The 19255-nt window shown below is 40.0% G+C and overlaps 1 protein-coding gene and 1 long non-coding RNA gene across 2 annotated transcripts; both read left to right on the top strand.

The window, feature by feature from the left end:
• Positions 1 to 2934: 2934 nt before the first annotated feature.
• LOC306969355 lies at positions 2935 to 5717 on the top strand. Its single transcript, XR_013793314.1, has 4 exons — positions 2935 to 3183; positions 4470 to 4616; positions 5279 to 5335; positions 5458 to 5717. It is a non-coding gene; the product is annotated as an uncharacterized lncRNA (long non-coding RNA).
• Positions 5718 to 12099: 6382 nt separating this feature from the next.
• ramp2 (receptor (G protein-coupled) activity modifying protein 2) lies at positions 12100 to 14724 on the top strand (the record flags this gene model as incomplete). The annotated part of the gene is made up of 3 exons (XM_079564804.1): positions 12100 to 12145; positions 12484 to 12658; positions 13179 to 14724. The coding sequence occupies 3 exons, from the start codon at positions 12100 to 12102 to the stop codon at positions 13426 to 13428; spliced, it is 471 nt and encodes a 156-aa protein (XP_079420930.1). The 3' UTR covers positions 13429 to 14724.
• Positions 14725 to 19255: the final 4531 nt, after the last annotated feature.

Below are 19255 nucleotides of genomic sequence, written 5' to 3'. Positions count from 1 at the left end.
AAAAAACTTGTTTACGCGGTTCATTATTAGCAAATTGAATATGTTACCCACGTAATCCTGGGAAGATTGGCCCAAAATGGGTAAAATGCAGTGTTACGTAATAAGACTGTTGCTGCCGTTTCTTAAACATTCCTATAGACCTGTGTTACGGGCAGGTGTAGTTATGATTCCTTCCGCCAGAGAGAGCCATTCCCTAATTTTGTGCAAATAAAAGATGGCCTCGGGTCACAGAGCAATAAAGGGAAAGTTTGCCAAATGGACTTGAACTGGGGCAGTCAAACTGATCATTTTGTTACACAGATAGGGCAATTAGAGTAGATGACTTTGTTTTCAGCATTTAGCCTGAACTAAACTATCAACTATCAAGTGAAGGAAAATAGTATATTTTATAACAGGGGGCAAATTGGTCAAAAAGAAAACATGTCGCTATTGCGAAGGGCCCCGATATTAGCCTATCAATACACATGATTGATACCATGCTATAGACATCAATATGTGTGATATATATATTTTTAATTATTTAAAAAAAAAAATATTTACCAATAGGCAAAGGAATAACAGACTTACAGATATTGCCATCTTGATCAGAGCATTTGCCCATAGATTCAAAGGTTGTGGTTCAAAACTCTGGCCCCGAGTACATGTTGTGTACTTTGGCAAGACATTTTGCCAAGATGCCCACTTTGGCCATGTGAGTGAGTGGTTGGTCTTGGTTGGAAGAGTGGCACAGGCTGGCAGTCTTGCTTCTGTCTTCCCCAGGGCAACTGTGCATATGCCACTCCTGAGTGTGAAGTGAATCAATACTGGCAGCGTTGCACTAAGCGTTTTCAAAAGCTTATCAAGCTTGTTAAATACAACAAATGTAGCCATTGTTTAATTTCAACACTATGATTTCAAATGATTCTAGTATCGTGAGACAAGACGAAACACAATAAAGATGGCAGCATTCTTTATTGTGGCACATTTTTAACCATAATTTCGTTCTCTTGTTAATCTTTAAAAAGGATCGGCATAATTCATAGCTCAGATAGAAATCACAGATACCATATTGAAATTAATAAACTTGTCTGTAGAAAATGGGGATGTGGCAAAGTGCTTTAAATATGCTGTTATCAAACAACTTTTGAACAAACCTAATCTCGATCCTGATGTTTTAGCCAACTGTAGACCTATATCTAACCTGCTTTTCATTTCAAAAGTTCTTGAAAAAGTAGTGGTTAAGCAGCTTCGCCGCCACCTACAGGACAATTTTCTGAAAAATTTCAGTCAGGATAGAGAACTTATCATAGCACAGAGACCGCCTTAGTTAAAGTTACCAACGACCTGTTATTAGCAGCTGACGCTGGACTAGTTTCAATCCTGGTTCTGTTAGAATCTTACTTATCTGATAGATACCAAATTGTTAATGTAAACCAACAGTCTTCACCATGTTCCAAAAACCGCTCTAACCCAGCCTAAAGCAAAACTGCCTTAGGAAGAACACTCCTCTGGTAAGTACGGTATACTGAGCGCTATCCTCTAGTTCTTCTTACTGCAGACTTTGTCTTAATTATAATACAATATTTCTTTGATCTGAAGTCTGTTCATCACTATTCACACGGTGTTCCCTGTCCCACTCCCCTTGGGGAGTGCCTGCTTCAGATGGTGGGTCGTTGGTGTTGCGTTCTTCAGCCCTGTCCACGGAGGAACGGAGGAACCCTGCCTACAGGGACTGGACAAGAAGAACTAAAGCTCCAACAAGGACTGGATGTTCTGCGATCTTGGCCCGTCTGCTGAGGGACTCCCATCGGCCCTGGGTCTCTATAGACTGTCCATCCATGAGAGTGGATCTCTCCTTCTGTGGTTCTCCCCGAAGTTTCTTTTTTCTCTCACTGGGTTTTTGAGTTTTTTCTTAACGTGTTGGAGAGTCTAAGGATGGGGGACGCCCTTGCGGCTCATCACCACCTGCTGCTGACAATTATTAGGACATTATGTTTGCCTCGATACTTCATTTGCCTGAACTTTACACTGTCTTGTTTATTGTTTTGTTTCATTGCTTAAATATTTGGTGCAGCCCTATGAGGCAACTCCTGTTGTGATATACAAAACTATTGATTGATTGATTGATTGATTGATTGATTGATTGATTGATTGATTGATTGATTGATTGACTGATTGAAAATAGATAGTGACATTTACAGTAATAGCTGCATTCTGGGATTTACAATTGAATGTTATTCTATATAAGGCAGGACTGTTTTCAACATAGGAAATTTCACTAAGCTGAGCTCAAGACAAAGCATTGTGTGTACAATAGCATTAGGTGAGTCCGTAACTCTTAAGAATGAGTATTAGCAATGTTCCAAGCAAACATGTGCATTATAGTAAACACAGTCTTTATAGTCAACATCCAGTCTGTCAACATCCCCTGCTCAATTTATCAATGGTAAGACCTAAACTTCATCGCCTCTAAAAGTTATAGCACAGACAATACAAGTATACAGTTTGTTTTCCATTTTCAACCAGGAAGGTATGAGGTAACGCCTGCCAAAAAATGCATCCCCAACTCAGTTTAACAACAACCTATATTGTACTATTCTACATAATCTCTGGACAAAGTTAGCACCCACTGTAAATAGTACAGTAGGTATTGCAATCCTGAAATCCTCCCAGGAGAAGATAAAAGCGAAACGTCCTCAACTCAACAACCCAGTATAGTTGATGATATAGTTGATGATATAGTTTATGATATAGTTGATGATATAGTTGTGTTCTACTACCATTGAACACATTCTAAACTTTCTGACCAACATACTTGATTGTGGTGTAGTGTATTGGGTGTAAAGCAGGGCATAAACACATTCCTGCATACTTGAGATAACTTTTAGCTGCAAACGACACACCATTCCACTTCTCTTATAGGCACGTCTGAGGTGCTACTTTTGTCAGGACCCCAAAAACTCATGACAAATCTAACAAATTGGGGTAATGAAAATAAGTACCTTGGTGAGACTATTGTCTGATAATGTTGATCAAAGAATTCACTCAGCAAGGTAACATTTCACTGAGTTAAAATCCTTACATGACTACATTTCTGCTTGCTAAACATGCCCCTAATCTCATAATATGTATTTTGCAGCTTGTGTGTCATCTCCAGCTGTTAGTGATGAACTGTCCGGCCAAAGCAAGCAGTCAAGTTGTACGGTAAGCAAAGTTTGACATTGTGGGCGTTTTAAGTCAATGTATTATAAACTAAGAACTGTTTATCTTAGAAGAAGCCTCAAAGTCTTAATATTAATGCCAGATTTATTTTTGTTAGTATTTATTTGAAGTGCTGCCCAGTGTTCATCTATTTCCCCATTCTCATAAAGGGGAAATAAAAAAATCATATTCACAATGGTGATATGGAAAGAGTTTTGTCAATTAAATTTTGGCTTGGCTCTAGATTTGAGCAGCCAGGGCGCAGTAGTCATCCCTGGCTGACGTGGGCGCCGGAGATCCCGGCGTTCCTCTTTTCACCACAGAAGCTGCACATGACGTCGGAGCGAGGGGCGGAGGCTTGCGTCATCGTCAGCGATGGCGTAACAGATTGGAAAAGCATGTGTCTTACTCAACATCACAAGCAAAGATGTATGTGTGCCGTGAGGATTGTTGGCAGAAGTGGAAGGGCTGCTGTTGTGTGCAGCCTACTTAGAGATGGAAATATAAGTGAAGTGATCCATTTCAGACGTTACTGAACCTGAAACAGATACGCCCTGGAAAAAGAGAGGTCTGGACCTACAGTAAAAAAAACAACACATTTGCTCCATTTGTCACGAAAGCTATAAGACCCATAAAAATTATGAGTCAATGGAAAAAACAACAATATCTTCCTGGTTGAAGGGCTAAAGATAAATTCAGGAAAGTTCTCCAACCATTGGTTGAAAACTGTACTCTAAATGCAATGAATAGAATACATGAGAATACATGTTGCATATTCCATAGCCAAATCGACATTCAGTCAGCAGTGAATATTTTGGTAAATTTAATCTCTAAAACTACAAGAAAAGCCACAACCTGGGTCTTGGCTTGAACTTTTTATGTATGTTCTGAGCCTGGAGATATATTTAATTTATTGCCCCCATAAATGTGTCCTCCTACATTTGACCCATTTTTCAGCCGTGACCGATACAGGATAGTCTGCACAGGACCCATCTCCACATCTCATAATCGTTTGTGTTGACAATAGAAGGCAATGAATGAATGAATGAATGAATGAATGAATGAATGAATGAATGAATGAATGAATGAATGTATAAATAGCATCTAATGCCCAGAGTGGAGCACTTCGTAAATGAAATAAAATTGGTCTAAAGTTGTTTGGGAGAGAAGGTGGGGCTCTGTCTGTGTTTAAACCAGAGAAAGGGACACTGATGTGATCCTCCTCTGTAGCAGCTCCGAGCTTATCACAAACTCCTGTCTCTTCTCGTTGCCGGCACCCGCCCTTCAAGGGAAACGTGTGCTTCCTGTTGATTTAAAGAGCCTCCTAAAGAGAGATGTGACCCAGAGCGGCACAGAAGAAGACCACGCGATGACAGGCCGAAACCAGAAAAGAAATAACACCTGCTTATTTCATTTTATTACCATTTTCATCTGTGGTAAGTTGGGGCTTTGACTGCTTCATGCTACTCATCTTTTTGCTCAGTATTTCATAAAATCACCAAAGGTTTAGAGGCCTTTGTAGATTACTATGTTGATTTCAATTTCATGCTATTACTATCATTACTAGTTAAGACAAAATGAACTTCATGTTGCTTCTTGTGACATTTTATTTTAGTCACATTGGAAATACACCACAGGATTTCCTTGTGTGTTAAACAATAGGAGGATGCATTGACCGGCTCGCTCTCCATGACCTTGACAAGAAAATTCCTCTCTTCAAATCAGTTCTTCTTAAAAGCCCTACAGAAGGAATGCACATGTGTTCCTTTTATTCTAATGCACCCCGTCAACATTTAGATCAAACAATGATAATGCAGATTAATTTAATTCCGTTGCTCAGCTGTCGTCATGATGGAAAGCGATCTGCTTTCCCTCTATACCTGTTGTTGTTCTCACAGTGGAATGTATTTTGTGCTCCACTTTGCTCCCTCGTAGGTGTAATGTGCCACTATATTAAGTGGTGAAGAACTGGGTTAGAACTAAAGTTTGGAATGAGCTTGGACCACAACTAACAGTTTCAGTCTTACCTGCTGCCTCTTTCATTGTTTTGCGTGTGTCTTCTTTGTTGTTAATTGCAATTATCTTTCTTTCTCAATAGCAAGGCAAACTGTGTGCCTCGTGCATGAAAACGTCATGGTGGAACCCACAATGTCAGGTATGTACCAAACTCAGTGAAGGCGAAACGTTCTCGATATAAACACAACCCAGCACAGATGACAACTTTGAAACCTTTGACATAATATATATATTTTCTCTTAAACAACTCTCCTTTCACAGAGCACCACTCTCTTGACCGTGTGAACAACACGGGTAAGTTTTGTCTGTATTGTTTATAGAGCGTATTGTTCTGAACAAACTTTTGGCTGAATATCTTCTGTTAGATTGAGTTGCACTTTTGTAATCGCCGCAGGACGCTGTGTAATGCGTGTGTCCACTTTCAATGTTATTACACAAGTCGACAAGTTCCCTGTAGAGAAAGAAACAACTTGTGTGTCTGCCTGTTCTTGTAACACCAATAAGCAATCTGAAACTATTTTGATTGTGCAGGGCCTTATTTAACCCAGGTACAGGAAAAAGGAAGAGTGTATATGTTTTGTGCCCCAAGAAGAGAAGGTTGTGTCAAGCATCAAGTTCAATCACAGCCAAGTCTCAAAAAACAAACCCATTAAAAGATTTTGAAGAATAATTCTGCTCCTAAGTTTGTAAAAGTTTACAAATATCACAAGAATATAGATTGCCAACAAAGATTGAAATGTGATTTAAAGCTCATGGAAATGTGACTTCAGTTTTCTTTTTCAATAATTCATTTTGAAGTTTTTAAATTCCTTATCAAAACACAATACTTTTTGTATTGTATTACAAATCTTATTGGCTCTTATATATTGATACATATTGTATCATGACAAGGGAGAATTGTCCCAGCCCTGAAGCTTAATCCTCAGTGATAGACATTTTAATGATGACATACGAGGACTTTTTTATGCATCTGCTTGTTTTGTACGTCAGTGTCTTTCATTGGGATTTGACCTGCTAAGGCTCATTCATCGCAGCTGGAGTTGACAAATACACAAGTGTGTCCTGCCAAGTCCTCCCTGTATGTGTTATTACTGTGGTCCAAGATCAGCTCGTGGGGAGGTCTGTGCTGACGGGGGGCAGCAGCAGCAGACTCCAGCTCCCATGATGCTTTTGGGTCAGAGGTTAACGCGAACCTCATAACGCGCAGCCCCCCACCTAGCTCCACTTCCTGCATTTGTTCATCACTCACCCCATGCGACGTCAGTGATCAGTGCATGAACTTTTGAGTTGTGAAACTTCTGCAACAATGTGCATCACTGCCGATTTAACAGCTTGTTGTTGGGATTGTCAGATTAGCCGAATTGTAATTGAAAATAATGGGCAAAGAGGGACAGTTATTTAATTGAATAAAAGAACAAATGCAGATATCTCACTAAAACACAAACATGAACATTAACCCCAATAACACTGCACTGGTCTCTAATTTATGAAGTATTGCAGTATTTACATGTCTACACACAATATATGAACACATCCATTTATAAATATTCACATTAATAGTATATGGCTGAACATAGACATGCACCGATTTTGCTTCCGATACAAGACTTTCTTAAAAATAGTTACTGTGAATGAAAAAATTGGTCCTCTTTCCTCCAGTGTGGGATCAATAAAGTCCATTTTTCTCCCTTGCAAACAAGTTGTTATCAATTATAGACTATCTACCAGTAAATTGTAATGGAAGAAGAATAACTGAACCTTTCTATATCTAAGATTTAAGATATGACCGGCAATTTAGGTTACATTAATATGAACAACCCACATAAATTGATCAGCTCATTACAACTTGTGCATAACAACTATGTAAGATCAGTCCTTAGCAGCATTTAATTTAAGCAGTACTAAGTAACTCATGCCCCTAGAGGCCATAAGTGCAAGTCTAGGTGTCGTAGCATGTTGCGTTATTTTACTCATTAATTGTCCTTAAGAGTAAAGATAAGGGGAGAGAGGGATATTGTACATCCAATTGCACAATGGAGATAATTTTTTTCACTCAAACTTGGCTGTAAATACTGTTTAAGTGTCGCTAACTCGCAGATAGCTTTGCCCGTTAGCCTTTTAGCTTCTTCTTCGTGATTCCATTAGCATGTATTGGTTGCTCTGGTCCAGTGGCAGTGAAGTTGCAATTGTGGTTTTCTGACCAGAGACACCAGGGGAGATGAAAGACCCTCCAATCATCCCATTAACACTTGTCCCCAGAGGGACTACAAAAAGTATTTATTAAGGTAAACACGTTACTTAGTATTGCTTTAACTAAAATACAAAGACTGATTTTTATTTATAAGGCTACTTTAGGTGATCAAATCATCATTTCTGTCCCAGTCTTGATTGGTTGACGTTAGTATTAGCATGTTGCCACTAGCTTTAGCATACTATTGCTAGCCACAGTATTTTGCATGACGATATAAAATGCGTTTGCGGAGGAAAAAAATAACTCAGTGATTGATTTCTCCAGGTTCTTAGCTTCAAATGATATACAGCATTTCCATATTCACTTTTTAAAGCAGTACGAAGTAACTTGTTTATCTTAATAAATCCTTTTTGTAGTCCCTGGGGTTCATGGGATGATTGGGGGGTCTTTCATCTCCCCCTGGTGCCAGAAAACCACAAATGCAACTTCCCTGTACCAAGTTGGAGGCACAATACACACTAACGGAATCACGAAGAAGAAGCTAACAGGCTAACGGGGAAAGCTAGCTGTGGGCTAGCGCCACTTAAACAGTATTTACAGCCAAGTTTGAGTGAAAAATATCTCCATTGTGTAATTGGTTGTCCAATAACCCTCTCTCACTTTATATTTTCCGTCAGCGTAGTATTTACTCTCACGGACAATTAATGAGTAAAACCCGCCACTTGCTACGACACCTGCAGTGACGCTTATGGCCTCTAGGAGCATGAGTTAGCTACTTAGTAGATAGCCAAAACTGTTATCTGTTCCGTATCGGATATTTGTAGCCGATACTCGATATCGCATTTTTCCAGTATCGGCTCTGATGTCCGAAAACAGCATCAGTATTGGATCGGTGCATACCAAGTTAAATCACTTCACCTCTTGTACAACAGGTGACGCTATATGGGCCTTATGTGTTGGTGGCTTCATTGCCTTTAAAAGGGATAATTTAGTAGCCTAGATGCTGGTTAATTTCAGTATAAGATATGTGTAATAAGGAATTGGTGATTAGCATAACTCTATATTTGAACTGTTTTGTGGGGACTTGAGTCAGGTGTGTGTTTTTTAGTAGAGTCGACAATCACAATATGGCCACCAGAGCTGGCTGTTTAGTTCCACTGGATTACCATGAGAGTTATATTATACATCTGTGGCTGATATCCTTTCCCCAGCTTTCCCCCACTGAAGCTCCGCCCCTGCCCAAAGACACATTTCCTGGTGTCGTTACTAAATCAAATCTCGGCAAACAGATGTTGAGAGGGGCCCAACATGTGGCTACACTACAGCAGCACAAATGAATAAGTCAGTCGTGAGAAAACATGCACTGTGCGTTTCGTTTAGATTTAGCCAATAAGGAAGAGTCGCTGCAGTGTTGAACTACAGCTGCCACACTTTACCAACCTCCTCCTCCCGACATTCCCACACAGATGGTGGAAGTATCAGTTTGTTGCTTGTGTTGCACATGTTGTGATAGCTGGCCTTAAACAGCTGCTCAAACTGCTGCGGGGTCACTCCTGAAATTAGTCATCTTCTCCAGTGCTACAATGAATGTAAAAAGAGGAAATAAACTAACGCAGTGGTCAAGATTTGACGTTTTCTTGCAATGCCACAGAATCATGGAGAAATTCTAAGTAATTGAGATTCAGAAACAACCCAAAGTCTTATAAATAAAAGCCATCTTGGGAAAAATGGACTCACACATTATAACAAAGTATTCTTTAGATATTCTACAAAAAAAGAGGTGCAGTTTAATTTAAGAAAAGTTATATATCAAAAAGTATTGCACTTCAAAAGTTGGACAGTGCAATCTGTACCACTTGTGACCGAACACTCTCCTGTATCTCAAACACACGCCATCTGAAAGACAATGGGTCATCGCCACCCAGTTCAATTGGTTTCAGGCGCCATAAGAGCCCAGAATTAACCCCACTGTAAAGGACCATGCTCCAAACAATAGTAAAAATAGTTACCTGAGGCATTTGTATTTATGGATTTAAAGGAATAGGCCACCGTTTTTACATACTAAAATATGTTCTTACCTCACTTTAGTCGAGTTAATATATCCCCGTCTGGTCTTTGTCCGTGCGCTCTGCCAGGCAAACGGAGCACATACGCAGCCTCTCCCACATGTCACATAGCTCCAAAAAAGCTCACGATAGAAGCTACCAAGCTCTTCCACGTGTTCCCTATTTAAATAAAGTTACGTGAAGTGTTTTCATGCGAAGTATATTTACACAGAAATGTAACATGTCGATTTTATAAGCAAATAAAAAGGGGGACTATATTGTGAGGCGTAATGATACGAGGAGTAAAACGTCCGCGCAGTAACTCCTAAAGGTTATTGACGGAAGTGAGCGGGAGAAGTCTTTAGGAGTTACTACGCGGACGCTGTGCTCCTCGTATCATTACGCCTCACAATATAGTCCCCCTTTTTATTTGCTTATAAAATCGACATGTTTCATTTCTGTGTAAATATACTTCGCATGAAAACACTTCACGTAACTTTATTTAAATTGGGAACACGTGGAAGAGCTTGGTAGCTTCTATCGTGAGCTTTTTCGGAGCTATGTGACATGTTGGAGAGGCTGCGTATGTGCTCCGTTTGCCTGGCAGAGTGCACGGACAAAGACCAGACGGGGATATATTAACACGTCTAAAGTGAGGTAAGAAGATATCTTAGTATTTAAAAACGGTGGCCTATTCCTTTAACATAAACACCTATAAATTTCAAATGATAAGCAATTGGCCCTTTCACATAGACTAAAAAAAGTTTTTAGTTTATTAATGATGACATTCACATGCACCGTCCCTAAACCGATAAACTAAACTAAGTGTGAGCAAATGCTTTGTATTTTATTGACTTAGTGTTGATAATGAATAGAATAATGATCAACCATGATTAATTTAAAAAGTTACTAAAATACCTAAAGGAACAGGCCACCATTTTTCCATACTGAGATATGTTCTTACCTGAGCTTAGACGAGTTGATGTGTAACTGTCTGGTCTTTACGCGTGCGCTCAGTCACGCAAAAAGACCAAACATGTTGTTAACCCTTTAACCTCTCCTCCTCTCCTTTATGGGGCCAAATGGGGGTGAAGTTAGAAGCGACCAAGCTCTTCCACGTTTCTCCTATTTAAATACGGTTACGTGAGTAGTTACACAATCCAAGAATAGTTACACAAAATTAAACATGTTGATTTTCGAAGTGTACAAAAAGGTAACTATATTGTAAGGCGTAATAAAACCTTAGGAGCACTTCGACGTCTGTGCAGTAAAGTGAAGATATTACTGCACGGATGTCGAAGTGATCCTAAGGTTTTATTATTAAAGGGGGGTATTATGCAAAATCGACTTTTTCAAGCTTTACATCATGTTATTTTGTCATTCCCTCATTAAAAACATGCCTTAAGTGTCACCTTGGCACATTCATGTATTTTTGAGTTATCTGTAAAAACTCTGATGGCAGCCATCTTAGGGATAGGTTTGCCTGAGTCCTCCTAGGAACGCCCCCACCTCCTGGAGACGCCCCCGACCTTTCATCACCAGCCCAGTAACCAACCACTGCTCCTCAGCAGAACCCCCTCCCCACTGATGCCACAGACGGCGTATGGAGGAGGCGTGTCGGAAAGAGTCAGAGGTTCTTAAAGAGACAGAGGCCTATTTGAAGACATTCACTACAGCCATTTTGAGAGAGCAATTTTATACAAGACAGTTATTCTAATTTACTGCATTTACAGACCAACAGATTTCGTCATCATTGTAGTGTGCTATAGACTGGTGCTATGTGATTGACAAAAGCACAATACCCCTTCACCCCCGTTTGGCCCCATAGAGGAGAGGAGGAGAGGCTAAATGCTAACAACATCTTTGGTATTTTTGCGTGACTGAGCGCATGCATAAAAACCAGACAGGTAAGCAAAAACTCGTCTAAGTTATGTCAGAAGCCTCCAATACATGCTTGATAATGGTGACAAATGTAAAACAAACAAGAACTTACAAAACATATGTAAAACTCAAATATCCTATCCGTTTCATATATTATCTTAAACCTGGACAAATGGAGGGAAAGCATCAGGAAGGGCATCTGACATGACACAACGCCCTGCAGTTGACGGACCGAATCACTGCACAGTTGGGCACACAATAACACTCCTCGCTTTCCAGACTTCACAATCTAAAATGTTTACTCATGTTTCCTATTTGGCAGCGCCGCCCGAAAGGCAAATAAATCACGCGCTGCGAGCTGACTGACCGGGCCCAGGACTGTGAGAAAAACCGAGAGAGTAGAACGCAGTTGAAGAAGAGTTAAAGACTAAAGGGTTTTCAGATGTGAGTCCAGCCCATGCGCTCGTTCGCTGGGTGTGCTCCCTTTTATTTGGGAGGATGGAGAGGACAATCTTTTGTAGCCTCCACCCCTTTGAAAAAGAAGAAGAAAACTCCAAAAAGAAACGTGCGTCGGGGGATAGCGGGAGCTGCTGCCAAGGCGAAAGGGCCAGATCTCCGCGCGCACATCTGGTAACCGCGGGTAACACTGTTTGGACATCTGGTAACCGAGGGTAACCATCCATCCGGGCGCCGGTTTCCTGTTATGTTGCGTCGTATAGCGTGTGGGAAGCGGTCTATACATGTGGATCGTCTGGAGACAGGACACCTTTATCCCTTTTCTCTGACATGACTTCTCTGGCTTTCATTTGGGCCGTCCTGTCTGTTGTCTACGGTGAGTGAGTGTGTGGTCCCGTGCAGCTGCGAACGCCGGACCCACTGGCAACGAAAAAAAAAGAAGAAAAAAAAACACACGTCTGAAGGCAACTAATGAGCTGCAAGAGTTTCTGATTTAAAAGTGACACATTGCATGCATTTTACGGGCCCATGTGGCAGATCAAAAGGGCCGTATGTTTTTGGAATTAGCTTTGTGTTTCTCATCCTTTCAGATGCCAATTTCGCAGACTTTACCTTGCCGTTTGTTGTGTTACATCACTGACTTATATTTGCTATGAATGAAAGTAAGACTATTCTGGATTTTTAACCCTTCTTTTACACACTCTTCTCTTACAGCTTGTGGGAAAAATACAACCACATGTATGCTCTATTGTGGGTTCTGTGATGACAATTTCCCTGGTAAAAAGATGGAGTGTCTCAGTTTTCTACTCGATCATTACTGCCTAAACCCCTTCACCACCGCCATGAACAACAGTGACGCCGACTGGTGCGACTGGGGTCACGTGAGTGGGTAAGTTGACACTTGGTGCCATAAGCTCAAATAAAGGTGCATTATGCAACTTTTTATGTGGGGGGAAAAAAAGTGATATTTGTACGTATTTCACCTTGTATTCTTCCAGTGGTTGTATGAGTGGTCAGCATGGCACCGTTACTTTCCATCCAATTGGCCTGTAGGTTGCTCCAGGGTCAAATGTTTGGATGGTTTTCACTGCGGACGGACCCTCTCACCAGAAAACCAGTCATCCTGGAGCCTTGTAGAGACCACTGTGATCAAAAGTGAAGGTGCCATGCTGACCACTCATACAGGTGGGGCACTACAAGGTCAAATATGCACAAATATCAACTTTTTTTGTCTCGCATCAAAAGTTGCATAATGCACCTTTAAGTACCTGATTTGGAGAGACGTAATAGGAATATTTTGTAATGTATTCTGGGCTTTAAAGATTTAGAGATTTCAGTCGGGATCATGTCATTGACTGCAAAATTGGTTTGTCCACATGTGTAAACCTGCCTTTGTTCTCTGCCCATAGTTTGTACAGTACCCTCAGCCTGTGCACAGAGGAGAAATACGACTGCCTTGGCATCCCATGGCCCAATCCTGAGGTGGAGGAAATCTTCCTGAATATACACTCTGATTATTTCTGGGACTGTCCGTCTGAGGAGCTGAGTGACCCGCCGCCTCCGATCGTCTTTGCCCTGGTCATCACACCCATCTGTCTGATCCCCGTCATGGTCAGCTTGGTGGTGTTCAAAACCAAGAACGGAGACGGCAGTCCGTAGGATCAGCCTGACCGTCTGTGTTCGCCGCAGACCTGTCCCTGCTGAAGTGCAATTAGCGTTTCATTGTTATTTTGTATTTATTCTTTTTGTGCAAAACAATTTTTCGAGCTGAGGACTGCCACAAAGAGGTGAGGCAGATGTGAGTTTTCTGTTATTCTTGATCTCCGTCTGCTCTCAATCGTCCACAGTGGTTTCCAACATTGTTATGGACCAATCAGTGATCCATTTATCTGCACTGACGTTTGCTGATGCACCACACTGAAGTGGACAAACTCATTGGCTGTAATTCGTTTTTAATATCAAGTGCTGCCTAGGGCTTCCATACCTTTCGTACTCTTGTCTTTCAAATTCTGAAACACTTCCAGACTCTGTGCTAATCAGAGAGTGTATCTGTCTAATCAAGTTGTCTATCTTCACGGTCTCAGAAACAGAAGCTATTTGTTAGTGTGACATGCAGGACTCAGGGTCTTGCTCTGTTAAATGTTGTTTATGTTTTAAACTGGATGACGAGGTCAAACTGTCATGTTTGGTCATATTCATTTTGCACATAAAACTGGAAAACCCGGTGAATTGTGACTGATCACCTTTAAGGACGAGGGACAAAAGTTTCCAACCATTTAATTATTTATGTATTTTATTACCATAATTATAAATGTGTTTATTATTTTAAGTCATTATTGTAAGGACAGAAGCTCGAGAGCTTGACAATTCTTCTCGTCTGATATTTGAAAGGTGTATCTAGGTTCTTAGACATGGCCTTGTAAAAGTATTACAGCAGTGTTTTTGTGTGTAAAAACAAAAGCCCCTTGATGTGATGAATGACAAAAGTCCTCCATGTTCAGACATGACAGGACTGTTTTTGGTCCAGCCTGAAGTATGGCTCGAGTTATGAGGGTCTGGGGTCAGAGGTCACAGATGGGACAGCAGCAAAAGGAAGTGTTTTTTCTTCTGGGGCTGTCTTTGAAAAGAACACTTTCCTCTGTCCAAACGATGACAATTATCACACACCAGTGGTTAGCAAATGAAGCAAAATCATACAACTGTAATATTATGTGACGCATCATTGTTCAATGATGTTCTACAGTGACAGATACTGTGAGATCTGAAGCCAGTGACAAACGCCTTTTGTAAAAGCTGTAAAATGTAATAATGTATTTTATATTTGTAATGAGCCATTGAATTTACTGTAAAGTCTGGGAGGGCGACTCTCACCATGTATTATATTCTGTTAATCCTCTAAATGTATAAGCCAATTTGTGATATTTACTTTCTTTAATTGTGTGTGTTCATTAAAACAATCTTTTGTATGCGACAAAACCACAAATTGTAAAAGATCTAAATGCTTCTATATTCTGTCTAAACATCATAGCTTATACAAAAGATAACATAAGACTCTATTGAACTCACAGTGAAGATATTTACTTGTTACAGCAGCTCATATAAACACATTAAGGTCCAGATAGTTATTAGGTATTATCTTTAGTTATTATCAGTAATAGGCAGTTTGTCACTTGAATTGTACATTTTGCTACTACTTTGCCGAAAGCAGGACAGCATTACACACGTACACTTGGCCAAATGGCTATAGTGTACTGTACTGTTGACGTATATTTATTTTTTCCTCATATTTTTCCATGTCTTCATTCTTGGCAGTGACCCTATCGTCCTTTGTAACTTCAACACTTTTATGTACAATTTCCTCTATGCCCATAATGTCTTAGAGAGTCCATTAACAGATTTGCAAAGTCACCGCAGCTCTGTGACATTTGCCCTGAGTGAGTTTTTGATTAAACACTCCTGTCCCCTGAGTGTGGACCAGATGGCAGTGCGTTGGGCCTCAGGTTGAGTTTCACTGTCTCTCTCTCTTTCAGGGCAATATATCGTCACTGCCCTCTGACAGTTGATGTAGCGCACCCAAAGGTGGAGTGCAGCAGCCAAAACATTTACTCAAGTAAGGGTGACATTACTTTGAAACAGTTTTACTCAAGTAGAAAAGTAGTGAGCATACCGAGTAAATGTTTGAGCGTTGATATGTTTAGTAGTGATGTAGGACACACCATCGTAGAATAGTGAGAAAATTAATATATTTAACAAGAATAAATCATATAAATTAGTATTATTTATTAGAATTTATTAAGTAAACAATCCAAATCATAACATTTCTTGTAAATCAACAGGACATTTTTCATATTTCTCATGTCTTATGATTCCATTAGTGTGTATTGGTTGTTTTCAGGTTCTATAATGTGATGGACTCAGTGGGAGGCTCCAGTTTTTCTTATTAACTGCATTACACTTTCACCAGTTGTATCTAAAAAGAAAATGTATAAATTGCAAAAAATGATCATTAATATCAGTCACTGGGTCCATGATCTCTGTGCAAGACCAAACATTTCCTCAAAAACAAAATACTTTTTACCTCTATAGTGTAATATTATAGGCTTTAAAACGCTGTTACCTGAAACCTGGCAATTGGTGGCTCCAACCCAGATTAAGGGAAGTTGCAATTGTGGGTTTTCTGGCCAGAGACACCAGGGGAAGATGAAAGACCCTCCATCATCCCATAACACTTGTATTATCCCCAGAGGGATTACGTAAAGGATTTATTAAGGTAAACAAGTTACTTACTTCTTCTTTAAGATTTAGTTGGGCATTTGACCTGTCATGAGATGTTTCTGAGTCGTTTCAATTAATTTCATCTTTATTTCTGGTTTCTTTGCGAATGGGGTGAGAAAATTGGTCTTATGCCATTAGCAGTTTTACTTTCTTATTTCAAGCAAGATTTACATTAGAACTAGTCTGAAATGTCATCAAACAAGGAAAAAACAGCTCAGACGAAAAACGCTCAGAACAAGATACCTCAATTCAAGTCATTTAAGCCAATGCTTGATACTTTCTTTTTGTAGTGTAGACTTCCTTTCATTTTGATTTATCAACCTGAAGCTATTGCTACTAACACATTTACTCATGGTGGGAGAAATCTAATGCTTTACTTTATGTTGTTTCAAATAATGTGAGAAAACGACTCCAAAAAAGTTACTCATGCACTTGAATTATAACTGAGACTAAACCCTCCTCTGAGCACTCCCTCATATGGCACAGATCATAATGGACTCTGTCTCTCCCCCTCTTCCCCTCTTGTGAGTTTGGCAGGGCCCGTGCATGTGTGACGGGATGGGTGGGAGAGTGTGTTCACTGACCCTCTTCCTCTGCAGAGTCAGGGTCATCCTCCTCCACACCCCCCTTTGTTCTTGCTGCTGCACCAGGAGGAAAGCACGTCTGGTGCCAGCATTTAACAAGTTGGGTTACTCATGTAATTAATATGGTCGGCCTACTTCTTGAGAAATCCGGTAGATTCATGTGGGAAAACATCAAGTTGTCCCACAAAAGTATTTACTATTATTTACTACTAATACTGCTTGGGTTAATAAATTGCAGCGTCTTAAGTAAAAGCAACAGGAATATTGTCTTAACAAAAAAGGGGGAAAAAGCTACTAGAGTAAATGGGTACACTTCAAAAAGTAATCTTGAAATAAGTGAAATTTTCAGTAATTTTGTCCTTGATTTGAAAGTCTAATTTCAAGTAATCTGTACAAGTCCAGTATCCAGTATCTGGACAAGATATTTAAACTTAGATTAAGATAAAAGAAATCCCTGCTCTCAAAACTAGATTAAAAATATATATATCTCAACACATTGAGTGCCGCGCTGTTTTTGTGATGTAACTGTAAAGTGCCAACAATCCAGACAATTTTTCAGAATATTTGTAGCACCACAGTGTATTCTATGTTATAGCTATGGACACATGCTATGGCTCATACTAAGCCCCGATGAAGACCTGGTGGTCGATACATGTTGGCTTTGCCATCTAAATAATTAAAGGCCTTTTAAGTACTGCTGTGCATATTTGTTTGGAGTGCCTGGGTTTGCTGGTTTTTGTTTTACACACTATGGCTCGTTTGAAAGGTGAAACTTTAAGCTTTCCATAGGTGAATTCTACATGCCTCCTAATCCTAAGCTAAACAGAGGCTAGTTTTGATCAAAATCACAGATATTTTTTTCCAGAAACGGAGATATTGTGTGTTTTATGAAACACTCTCCTTTCTGATTAACTCCTCTTTGCTCTCTGGACAAGCACTAATGATACGGGAAGAGGTAAATGCCTAGATATCTCAGTTTCAAGTAAATTTTCAAGACAACATTGTTGACACGTTTTAAAACACCATGAGTTGCCGCAGATCGATCGCTTTCACTAATCGCATGTGCATTTAAACAGCCTGGTTCTCAGATTGAAGACTTTAACAGGATGTTTCTCAGCCGTCCTTGGACCTTTGGGTCCATGGCTACCTTTGGCTAGCGAAAAAGACGTTTTTCTGTTTTTGGCACTCAATATGTTAAATAACTTGAAATAAAATGGTTGTAGTTTAATAAATCATAATAAATTAAATATCTTGCCCTATGAACAGAGTTCTTGAAATTAGACTCTCAAATCATGGACAAATGTACTTATTTCAAGATGACTTTTGCAGTGTAGGTATAGTTTATCATAGCAACAGTCTCTTGTTACTCTGTGCCTTTGAAAAACTCTGCCCTCTAGTGATTTATCACCAGCACAACAGTGGTATCTTTCAGCGTATGTCCACATTTGAGCGTCTATCTGTCCCGCAGTGCAGTCTTCAGCTGTTCTCAGTTCACAGGGTCATTGGGACACAGACTCCGGACCTGCTGCTGTTACGTAACACAGACAGGATTCATACAGAGTGGACGGTGAAATTTAGTGCTTGTTTATGTAAAAACCCTGTTGGATTATGTGATTTGTGCTACAGCAACAAACCAGGCTGATATTCATAACTATTTTCTTTAGCAGAATGTGGAAAAAGACTTACTGATGAAATACGTGATGTCTTTTTCATTTTCGACCTTTTCCAAAGTTTAATTCTATCAAGAGCTGTTTTAGCTATAGGTTGTGCAAAAATGTAGTTATTTTGCAGATGTGTAACTACGGGAAACACACACATCAACTTGAAGAAAATGTATGTTTTACATTTTTACTGTACAGTATGTTCATGGTTTTATTTCTCAGAACCTGATTGAGAGCTGTATCCAACAGGCAGCTGAACTCTCTCTCTCCCTTCACTCTCTCAATATCTGTGCTTACACCTGCAATCACAAACTGTGGTCCACTCCAGCCTTGCCATTGTGTATATAATGTGTGGACTTATTTTTATTTAGACTTTGTGCTACATATGGTTTACCCAGAGGGATAGTGCATAACATAATCCCACTTCATGAACTTTGTTGCTGCATATTAATAAACTCAAATGCAATGTATCTCATACGGGCACTAAACTTGTGAAAATATATCCCGCACACTTTTCTCATTCTTTAAATTTATTCACTACGTTTTGGTCCCAGTGACCTTCATGTGGTTGAAACATTGCCATAAATGTTGCCAAGTTGTGTTTCTTGTCTCCAGAAGCAGCCATGGCATTGCATTGCAGAGCACAGAGGCCAATCCAGCATATGAGCCAAATATGGGGTACACACAACACCGACAGTCCCTTCTATATACAGAGACAACTGTTTACCCTCATAGCCATTATGTGTTTAGCAATTAAGCACTTGTAATTTACGGGAGAATAGTGTTTACAAATTGAATTACCAGAAGCTTGCAGTTATGTCTAAATCCAGGCACTTTACTCTAGCTTGTATGCGTGGTTCGTGAGTTTGGGCCTGGCAGAGCGGCAGGAGGGACAGGAGGCTGCTGTTCTTTTGGCAGAATGCGGAGATACAAGTCATAACTCAGGCTGAGGAAACAGTGGAGGAG

The sequence above is a fragment of the Gobius niger genome (assembly GCF_951799975.1).
Source record: "Gobius niger genome assembly, chromosome: 10".
NCBI classification, from domain to species: Eukaryota; Metazoa; Chordata; class Actinopteri; order Gobiiformes; family Gobiidae; genus Gobius; species Gobius niger.
The sequence above is the reverse complement of the archived record's forward strand: the minus strand, read 5'-3'. Positions and strand labels throughout refer to the sequence as shown.